This window comes from Paramormyrops kingsleyae, chromosome 3 (genome assembly GCF_048594095.1).
Source record: "Paramormyrops kingsleyae isolate MSU_618 chromosome 3, PKINGS_0.4, whole genome shotgun sequence".
NCBI classification, from domain to species: Eukaryota; Metazoa; Chordata; class Actinopteri; order Osteoglossiformes; family Mormyridae; genus Paramormyrops; species Paramormyrops kingsleyae.
In genome coordinates this window covers 12,826,519-12,837,769 of record NC_132799.1, presented here as the reverse complement: position 1 = coordinate 12,837,769, position 11,251 = coordinate 12,826,519, and the positions used below count along the sequence as shown (strand labels likewise).

Sequence of the window (11,251 nt, the reverse complement as noted above, 5' to 3'; positions counted from 1 at the left end):
TCAGACATCCGAAATCGTTGTTTAAAGAATCTGCATCAATATGAAATTCAGAATTTTATTACAATGTGATTGTCTCATGAAATCCTGCTCTGTATGACTAGTGCTGCCATGGGATGGTAGGTATGTGTGTGTGTGTGTGTGTGTGTAGATTAGGTTTATATTATATTGTGGGGACCAAAGGTTCCCTACAATGTGAGAATACTTGTTATTTTCATGTTGTGTGGACCATTTTTCAGGTCTCCACAAAGATCTGTGAATGCAATGAACAGAAGGTCCCCATTTAGATGTTATGCCAACGTGTGTGTGTCTGTGTGTGACTGCGCGTGTATGTGTACAATACTTGAAGACAGACATGAGAGGAAGTTATGCATAGACATCAGATGGACGATGCTCCCGTGAACTTGGATAGCAAGCAGTCAGGGTTCAGATTACTGGATATTGAGCAGTGAAAGGCTGACTTTCACAAGCCCATTTACAATCCTCCTTCTGTCACCAAGCCCTCCCCTCTGATTTATACCGTGTGTCAGGGCACAAATCACGCCACTTTTCTGACGGTCCCTAAACGATTATTGATTGCTCTCCCAGTCTCTGGGGGATGAACATGACTTACCCAAGCCCACAACCTCTAACTTACTGAGCAATCAAATGCAAATATATCTTTTAAAATAAACAGAGACGGTAACGAGCTGGAGACCAGCCCAGCGGAAATGAGACCGTAGTCTTCAGAGCTAAACTAAACTTAGCAAACGCGAGCAAGTTAAAGTGGCTTTGGATCAAAGGCGAGGGACCCCTGAATGCATAGGTCCTTAACCTCTGATTGAGGGGTTATTGGCCCTGCGTTGTCAGGGGGCCAACCACTGGTGGTGGTGGTGGGGGATGGGGGGCGGAGTAGCCAATCCGTGGGGGGCTTACTGCTGCTTATCTTAAAAGAGCCAAGTGGAGCTGAAATGGTGCTAAGTGATAGCAGCGCACAGATCCCTGCAGGATTGTCTGTTTACAGAGCTCAGGCCTACAGCCTTAAGCAAGAGCGTAGCATACCTGCTTGTCCTGACATCTGAGATCTGTGATTAAGCTGTGATTAAATCCTTTATCTCACATAGCTGATAGACATTTACTCAGCCCAAGAAACAACAGTGGATCCCTTAGGTAATAAAAGCTTAAAAGGAAATATTTCTGGCTGATAAAAGTATGACTGCTTCACCTGAAAGCTGACAGCACCCCGATAGATGTTACTGCGCGGGTCCTGCAAGCACTGCATTTCCAAAAACCCCACCGAAACCATTTCGATTCTCATAAAAACCCGAAGTGCTTGACAAATTGCTTGCCGCGCAGACGTTACGAATTACACATCATTACAGTGACAGCATTGGGACCGTTTCCCGGTTTTTCTGATTTATTCAATAGGCCGCCAGGCTCTGTATTCCGCTGTCGCATTTCGGCTGCGGATCAAGCTGCGCCGCTGACGTGCTGTTTACCGTGAGCCTCTGATACCACGAGGTGCTAGGAGGATTGATACTTCTCTGTGGAGCACGGGAAACGTTAGAAGGTGTATACATTACCTGCAAAAAATAATATATACAAGTTCCTGTGCCATTGCTGGAAAAAATGTCAAGGAAAACAGTTCATTAGAAGAAACATATGTTATTTTTTCCAAATGTTATTTTTGTCATGGTGTGTGTGATGTGATGGTGTGCAGTGACTTACACACACTTACTGGACCCACCAGTCTGCTCTCTGTGGGGGGCGGCAAATTATTGCGAGGGAGGGGGGCTTGCATGAAACCTTATCTCCCCAGCCCATCCTCCATGGGTTCTAGAAACACTCACGGTCTCGTCAGGTCAAATGGAGCAAACCAGAAACTGTTTTATTTTTATTGACCACTGGAAAACGTATCTGGGGACTTTCAGTATGAGTGTGAATTCTCCCCCCCCCCCGCCCCACACACACACACACACACTCCCGTCCGTAAATTCCATCTGCATCTACAGAGGCCTGTCACTACACATCTTTTTCTAAGAGTAGGCGGGGTGTGGGGGGGGGGGGGGGGGGCAGGATGCTAACCTGAGCAAGTCTTTTTTTTCCCGAGATGTGTTGATAAAAAAGAGAATAAGCAAAGAAACTTGGAAGTTTGTAAAAGACAAAGTCTGGCTCAGGACACAAAGTTGTTTCAGTGCAACTCAAGCCAGTCTACAGGAACCGGACTCACATCTGCATCCTCTTATATGTCCAAATAATTCAGTGCCATTAGGTTATTTGCCAAATTAAACTGGAAAAATAAATGGAAAATGTTACCTAAAGGTGAATGTAATTCTTTTGAGATTCAATACATGCTGCACGAAGCTCTCTTGGCCAAATGGCAAACCAGTTATTGGAATATAAATGCTGTTTGTTGTTTTGCGTGAAATCACTACCACAATGCATTAAAAAAATTAATCATTGGAATGTTGTGTATGGTGAGATAACTAAACACCATCATGTACGAACAAGCATTTAGTATTATGTGTGCGTAATATTCATTTCATGTGCTGCGTAGACGATGCCCGTATTTTTACGGTCGGGTAACCAATATGCAGACAATCATATATGTGTATAACATTTAAAAAAAAATCAAAGGAGAATGGATGTGTCTGTAAATGCCGCGTGCCCGCACGGCGAAACGACGTCAGGATTATTGCACCAGTGAGAGTACAGTAAAAATTGAGCAAGGGGGGCATTAATTGAACCGCTACCTGGGGTGAAGCCAGACGTTTTCACAGAGGAAACTTGCCGTTCATAAGGCGATAAATCAAGGAGAGGACACGCCCCCCGCTTGTCTCCTGCCCTACAAAGTGGGAGTTGCAGAAGGGAGTGGATTTATCACCGTGACGAGACTGCCCAAGACAGACTTTGCTAGGAACCTAAGCAGCACAAGATCTCGGACACCGCCCGCTATGGACCCCAGAGTGCCCCTGCTGACCACCCTTCTGCTGCTGGCGGCGTGCGCGCTGGTATCACACGGTGAGTTTGGAGCAGACCTCACGCAGCCTGCCCTAGGCGGCCAGTGTGCGTCACTCGGCACAGCATGCATTTGCGCCTGATCCCCTAACTCCAATTTACCTGTCACTATGCCTATCTAATAAGCTTCGCCCGGGCGGTGTAGCGCTGTATTGCTGAGGGTCTCTGGACTGGATATGTTCAGTTATTCACGTGTAAAATCTAAATGCACTTTTTAAATTAAGATCAATAAATATAATATTGCATATGTATAAATGCGGGATTTAATATAGTATATTCTGCAACGCTCTTGCTTTTAGAAAGTTACTAAAGTTGTATTTTTTGCGAAATGTTAAACTATATATTGTTCTAACTAATGCAGTGATAAAGAAAACCTTTCGGACTAGGGTGAGCGGAATAAATTATATCCATGTAGTGGTATTGAACCTGCAGCCCACGGGTATGGCGTTTGGACAGCATTTCGACTGAGTAAAAGTAATCTGTTGCTTTGCTGATTAATGTGTGCACTTCCTATCTCCTTTGTTTTTATTTAATTACTCCCAAATTGGGTTAGGACAAAAGTTGCAGTGAGAGCAGCAGGTACTCACTTCAATCGCTTCGGTATGGGTTTTATGGCTCTGGCTTTCACATGATAATATGTGAGTAACCATCAGCATTTGGGGGGGTTGCGGCTGGGATGCCGATGATCCGGCGGCACCAGGCTGGTTCTCACCTTGAGTCTCTCCTGCAGGACATGCCTGCCGAAGGACCATCGACCCTAAAAGTCTGGTTTCAATTTAACATAAATAAACGTATTTTTAAACAAAGTGTAGAGAGACAATCCAACTTCATTTAAGGCTTGTTTAAAAGTGGCACCTACTGAAAGACGACGCGCTTAAATCAACTGTTTTTGTAAATGACCCAAAGCAAAGGGTCGTTTGATAGTAATGAGATGATTACAGAGATTAGGCTTTTTTCAGGACGATAAGCCGCGTGAATGTTATCGCATTTGTTTTGTGTGATGAACTCATTTAGGTAATTTACATTGTTTTATTTTTACTCACACCATCTCCGAAAATGCAATTTCCAGTATCCTGTTTTTATTTACCGAATCATCCAGAAACAATAAGGACAGGGTGACTAATTTTATGACACTTTAACTATTTTAATTAAATGTTTATTATCTAGATTAATCTGAATTGGCTGTTCAAAGTTAAATCAGGCAGGAAAGTATATGTTCAGCTGCAAATCGTGAATTTTGAACGCATATTTTATTCGTAATATTTTTATATTGGTCCCATTTTGACAATTTACTGTTGTGGTGTCCAGTGGTGTAGTGTCTGTGTTGGGGGTCTCACTCCACTTTTCACCCTCTGTTCTGCAGTGTTGGTGTTTGTAGTGCCTGGGCTGGGGGTCTCACTCCTCTCTCTGTGCAGTGTCTGTGCTCACCCCGCTCGCTGGTCTCTGTCCACAGCCAAACCCATCAGCCTGTGGGAGCGCTGTTGGTGCCGCACATCCATCAGCAACGTGCCCATGCGGAGCATCCGCGAGCTCAGGTTCCTGCAGACCCCGAACTGCCCCTTCCAAGTCATGTGAGTACCGCACATTCAAAGCAGCTGCTCAGCACAGTGTCATTAACATAGAAAGATGGAGGGCCCTGCATTCAATAGGTTACCCCTCCCCCACCCACATCTGAGGCTTGTGGAAAACAGTGATCTTGACATAAAGGCCAACAGGAAGTTAATGCCAGGGGACAGTCCTCCCTTGAGCTGGCCTGATGTCCTATGCACTGTGTATAACATTACCAGTGACACTGTTCTTATACTGACTTCTGCCCTTAACAGTGAGCTGTTAAGTAAAGACGCCCTCCTGGCCCCCGGCACTGAGCCCCTGATTCATACACGGGAGAATCTTAGAGAGGAAAACTCCCCCAGTAACTGCTAAGTGTCTCCCAGGTCGTGTTACAAATGACTGGATCAAAATAAAGACCGGTGTCTGAGTTTGATCTAACACAAAGATCTCTAAGGACAGGAACTTCTCAGTTCCCCTCTGTTCTTCAGCGAGGTTGGTTAAAGGGTTAGCGGTTACTAACCGTTTGATGTATGTGGGGTTCTGTGCAAACTTCTTATAGGATTCGTGTGTTCAGACGTCTAGGATGAAAGATATAATCAGTAACGACCTTCAGGGAAGTAGTGCGAGTTCAAGTAATGTGTCCTAGAGCCGAAATTCTAGCTACACTTTGCCCTCGGTAAATACTATAGGTTTCATCCGGAACAGAAAGCTATAATCAGAATATTGCCGTGTTTTTGTTCGTACGAGTGTCCTTGGCCCAATTTAAATAGGGAACAGCCGAAGATCAGAGTGGATTCAAAGCCGTTTGTGTCTGGGCAGAAATAGGATTACGGATCGTGTGGTCTCCATGTCCCTTTGAACAGGGGCCCGCTAACGAAGCCCAGTCGGCAGCCTCTGACAACGGTCACGCGGGTCGCATCGCGCGAGCGAGCGTGGGCGGTGTCAAACCACGGTGAAATCTAGGCGGGAGAGCGAGAACTTCGCAGGGGAAGCGACGCTCATTGCACACAGCAGACATGTGCTGGGGGGGTGACTTCCACGCGTGACCTGAGGACGGTGCCCCCGTGGGCGTCTGCCGTCTGTGATGAGGACCACATGCGTGGCATCGCGACGGGCTGCCATGAGTTTCTCATTGATTATTATCAGAGAGGAGAAGGCGGCGTCTTTCAGGATAAAACACAGGCAGCTCGAGTGGCTGCGGCCTACATATGGGGGCCTCGCTGTACATGCGGCTCAAAGCCTAACTGTTAGCTTTAATGTCAGCCTCAGATATATGGTGCGTGGAGAGACACAGTAAGGTCACATATCGTTCTCGCTGGTTGTAGTGCTAATGAATGTAAATAATAAATATAGTATAAATACTGAGACATTTGGTAATGCTTTACATTAACTGCACTTTCATAATGCCTTTATAATGCATTCATAGAACATTCATAAGCAGCATGTAAGTATACCTCAGCATCCTAACATGCCTTAACAGCTTAAATATACATTAATAACAAACATTATACAACTATACAAGTATAATGTTTATTATTATCATATAAGGGGCGGCACAGCTGTGCAGTGGTTAGCACTGGGACCTGGGTTCGAGTCTCCGCCAGGGTTCCGTGTGTGTGCAGTTTGCATGTTCTCCCCGTGTCGTTGGGGGGTTTTCTTCAGGTACTCCGGTTTCCCCATCTCAGTCCAAAAACAAGCTGAGGCTAATCGGAGTTAACAAGGTGTGTGTGTGTGTGTGGGTGGGTGAATGGTGTGTGAGTGCCCTGTGATGGGTTGGCGCCCCGTCCTGGGTTGTTCCCTGCCTTGCGCCCATAGCCTCTGGGATGGGCTCTGGACCCCCTGCACCCCTGAACAGGATAAGAGGTTTCAGAAATGTATGGATGGTGTTAAGGTATATTAGGATGTTAAGGTATATTTACATGCTGCTTATGAATGTTCAACAAAGGCATTATGAAGGTGCAGTTAATATGAAACGTTACCCATAATATGGACGTGATTTTTTAAGATGCAATTCAGACACCTGATTGGTGGGGACAGACCGTGCAGATTTGGTTTCCCGAGGGGTGGTCATGGCGTTCGATGTAAGACCCAGCCTGGCACACTGCCCCCTCAGTTCTAGTACTGTGCCGCCTCATTTGTGCCTTCCACACAATGCAAAATTTTACGTCATGTATGCAAATCAGAACGCAGTCTCAGTAGGGGGATAACGGTTCCCCACATCAAGCTAACGGCGATACGTTCTCATGGTAGCGCGTAGGCACTGCCCCGCAACCCAGCTCCATAGAAGGGATGACGGCTTTGTAGCTGACATTTCCCAGCATTCATAGAATTACATAACTTTCGCACATGAACATAAACGCTAAACTACTCACAGTTTGCCGGCCACAAGGCATCCTGGGAGATCATGTTAATGTTTCCAGACACCTAGGCATCGTCCCCTCTATCGAACTGCAGTATCGAGCGATGCCTACGCGTCGAGTTAAATATTTACTCTCATTGAGGTTATGAGGTGCTGTTCTCTCCATCTGTAATGCAGTTATTTTAATTCGCCTGTGTGTGTCGCCGTTTGCCTTTATTAAGGCGAATTAAAGAATTAATTGTACCTGAACTGAATCACAGGGGTCTCTGTCTTGTAGTTTGCTGCACCTGCTTGCCACAATACTGTACCCCCTCTGTAATTTCCGTTGCCCTCTTGCCAAGTCAGTATCGCCCCCAGGGCTTGGGTTAAACGCCCCGCTGACGCCTCTGTTTCCCTCTCCCCTCCCTCTGCAGCGCCAAGCTGAAGTCCAACAAGGAGGTGTGCATCAGCACGGAGACTAAGTGGCTGCAGCAGTACCTGAAGAATGCCCTTAACAAGTAAGGCGAAACCCTTTCGACAAGTAAGAGAAGCAGCGGGTAACCGTGGGAAACGGGAGATGAAATACGAGCCTGTTTCAATGCCAGCTCTCACCTTCCCAGAATGCTCAGAGGCGTGTGTGTGTGTGTGTGTGTGTGTGTGTGTGTATGTGTGCGCGCGTGTTACTGGGACTCAGGCATGCAGCCCCTTGTGTGGCATTAAAACAGGTCGCCGTGGTATTTCACTTCTCCTGTTTCCTACCACAGTCATTGACCTCGTCATGTCCCAGCCCGACCTCACCCCTCCCAACCCAAACTGAACTACATCCCTTCAGGTCTCTGTCCGTGAGGCCGGTCCTGAGCAGCACAGGCTCTCTGAGGAAGCAGCTTCTCTGCTCCAGTCTTCCTGTCCTCCCCCTTTCGTGGCCTCCTGCCCAAACTTCCAATTATATTCTGTCAGTTTGTTTTTAAACAGCTTCTTACAAGTGGTACAGAATCCAGCTTTGAGACAGAAGCTGGCTGCTTACCAGAGAGTTTATCAGCTGCCAGGGCGACGGTGTTGGTTTGATGGCTCGGCTCAGCATCAGCTCTCCTTGTTAACCTAACCCTCTCTCTCTCGCTTTCTCTCTCTCTTGTTTTGCAGAGTTAAAAATGCCAAGAAGGAGCAACAAGCCAATTAGCAGGCTGGCAGAAGTAAAGGTGGCCCCACTCTCCCCCCTCCCCCAGCAGACCACACAGACTCCTAACGCTCACGGTCCCGGTCCTGATCCAGCACTTACCCGCCAGCACTGGGCTGCCGCCGCCAACTGCCCCGAGGCCCATCAGCGCCGCGCGGCGAGACACGCGTCTGACCGGCTGTGGCTCCAAGGCCCTGAACATGAAGTCCTGTTCCAAAAAAGATGCCAGATGGATGCCACCCCTGCCCTGCCCTGCCCGCCCCTCACTTCCTGTCCCAACGGAGGGTGAAAGGTCACTGAAGCGCTCTGCTCCGCCCACGCCCTGCCCATGCTCCGCCCACTTCCCCTCCCACACCATGCTCTGAAGCCTGCGGCAACGAGCCGTGTGCACGCCCAGGAAGGCAGGGCCATAACCATGCAGCCGCCACCCCGTTGGTATCCTAGGCAATGGAAGCCCAGCATCCCTAAGTATTTGGTGTGCAGCACATTAGGGATACTGCTTGTAAATGTGCACGCAGATGAGTATCTGCCTTATATACAACTGTCCTACAGCACACCTCTGCATATCAGCGTATTCAAGGTGTGTGCTGGGAACACATACAGACTTTATGGGCCTACATACCTTTATGTAATAGATAGGCCCAAATTTTTATTTTTGTATGTCTCATAAACCTTATAAATGAATATCTGTTGTATTGATGTCAGCTTATCTTAACACTGAAGTACCATTCAGTGGAACTGGATTCTTGGCCAGTTGACAAACAGCGCCCCACTGTGGCCACATTAGCGGCAGAGCCAGCAATCCTCATGCTGCCCCCCTGGCCTGCCATACCCACCCAATAACCCCCCCCCCCCCCCCCCCACTCCCACCACATTCAATGTGAATGTAAAGACACCACAACCAGCGAGTGGTGAACATGCCGTCCACACTGACCTGCTGAAGGAATACCACCTTGCATTTTTTGGTTGTTTGTTGGTGAACAGACTCTCCCCCAGGACAGGCTCTAGCTATAGAGTAGGTAGCTGCCTCGGGCCCCTGACTTACCCGTATTGTGGAGGAAGCGAAATGATCATCAGTTTTCTTGGTAGGGCTGCCTGCCTAGTAAAGCTTTGGCTATAGGGCCCCTGAAAAGCTAGAGCCTTTGTTCAGAAATCAGACTGTAATCTTGGTATTGTGTGTCACCTGAGCTCTTTTCCGCTGGCCGGGTTTCCTCCGTAGCTCTCGCTGTGGCTCCATCAGTGAGACCCATCTTTGGTCTGTTATTTGTCCACCAGAGTAACTGGTGGTGCCTAAGAGTGCCTTATTCCTTTGTGGAGGTCACAGCATCACACCCCATTGTGACAGGCGGGACTCGTGTGGCCTGGACCAGGAGAGTGAGTCCGTTTGATAATGAAATGCGCTAAATGTGACGTTAAATGCGCAGCCCGGTGCGTATGAACGGAGGACATGGTGCCAGTTTCTGAGCCAGGTGAAGTAACCAGACCCTCTTAGTCCTCTCCTCACTCCCCAGACAATGTGAAGACACCTTGTGTAAGGCAGCCGCCAGTCACATATTCGACGACTCCTTCCGCTTGTTTACTGTACCTCTCTGTCTGTATACCGCCATTCATTGTTGTTCTTTTTTCACTTTTATATTTTTTAATAAAGACAGACAAGTGAAATGTTGTTGGCTCCCCTTCTTGCCGTCTTTGGCCATCATCGCTCCTTAAGTGCACATTAATTAGACGTCACGGTAATCCCATAATCACATTACAGCCGGTGCCAGCCTAACACCGCACACAGGTGCCAGGAAGCTCTGCTCCCATCGGATCATCTAGCAAGGGGGGGGGGGCGGCAGGAGGTCAGGCAAAGGTATTCTGGAGTGGGGTGAAGCCAGGAGAGCTTGGTGTCTTCATGGGTTCTCTGTTCTGTTTAGGGCCCAAGGCGGTGACCTAGGGATCAGGATGCCCCCCCCCCCCCACCCCCGAATGCCTGGCTCATCAAGGCTGTCAGTGCCAATAACCAGAAAAGCCACACAATGAAAACATTAATAGGGGTGTCACAAAACACAGGCGAACGTGTCCTTGCAGGTCACGACGACACGAGCTGAACCTCGGTGTTTGAACCTATGCAGGCTGGCGATACGCTGGGTCATATTGGCAGTCCCACTACCCTGCAGCAGCACACCCCTGCCACCGGGGACACCAGTGAGAAGCAGCCCAGTTGTGAGCAGGAACCCCGAAAGGGATCAGCACGAGGCGGATGGCCAACCGTGGCTCTGAGCTGCCGGGGTCATGTGACCAGCAGCACCCTCCAGTCGGTGCTACGTTCCCAGAGTTCTATCAGCAAGCTGTGTAAAATGAAAACAGTGTGCTTCATGTGCGGCTGGCGCCATAGAAGCCGGGGCCCCAAGAGAAGCCGCAGCTGGGATCCTGCCTGTCTCGCTGCAAGCCGCTCGCGGCGGGAACCCAGTGTGGTGCATGTTGGTGGGAGCCAGGAGGATTATGGGAAGGCAGGGAGGGACACACACTCCACTTCTATCAAAGCAGCGGTTAGTGTTTTAGAGACTTGTGGTATTCAGAGTCACATCTTGGGGTCTAAGCTCCCCGCACCAGCAGTTGGTTCAAGTCCCCAACACAGTACTATGCACACTAAAGGTGAAAGCACCAAACGTGGCTTGGGATGCCGGCAGCACTAGGGAAAGACACATACTGCATCATGTGTGTCACTTGGCTCCCATAGCGGGGGATTGTCATTATTAGCAAAGTCTGGAATTCCCCAAAATATCAGCCAGTCAGCTTTGACTGCAACACATTGACCCTACTTTTCAAATTTACACAGTCAGACTCATCCCAGGACAAGCTCAGGCTTGCGTAACCTCTCGGGGTTTGGCAGAGATCAGCGTGTGAGAGGCTGCAGCAAACTTGAATACGTATCAAACACCCAGCACCACTGCCTGCTTTGATTTCAGAAAACAATGGCAGGCAGATGTATTTTAAATCCCTGCCCGGCAGGGGATGGACTTACTGGGGTTAATATCGGCAGCCATCTTGGGCTCTAACAATTGCTGTGGTGTGAAAGTAAGATGGAGAGCAGCTGTGGCATGGACGTGATGCATGCTGGGATTGTTTCTGGATGAGCCACACTCAGCATGTGGTTACAATGAGATCTGAGTGTTTGTACCATTTGCGGTGTAAACCGTACACTGCGTAAC

General features: G+C 48.4%; 1 protein-coding gene across 2 annotated transcripts; it reads left to right on the top strand.

The window, feature by feature from the left end:
- Positions 1-2,838: 2,838 nt before the first annotated feature.
- Positions 2,839-9,719, top strand: cxcl12a (chemokine (C-X-C motif) ligand 12a (stromal cell-derived factor 1)). 2 transcript variants are annotated; one of them, XM_023824232.2, is made up of 4 exons: positions 2,839-2,997; positions 4,448-4,565; positions 7,318-7,401; positions 8,024-9,719. In XM_023824232.2, the coding sequence occupies exons 1-4, from the start codon at positions 2,931-2,933 to the stop codon at positions 8,058-8,060; spliced, it is 306 nt and encodes a 101-aa protein (XP_023680000.1). In that variant the 5' UTR covers positions 2,839-2,930; the 3' UTR covers positions 8,061-9,719. The 2 variants fall into 2 exon arrangements, with proteins under 2 accessions (XP_023680000.1, XP_023680001.1); XM_023824233.2 differs by having other exon boundaries at positions 7,318-7,424.
- Positions 9,720-11,251: the final 1,532 nt, after the last annotated feature.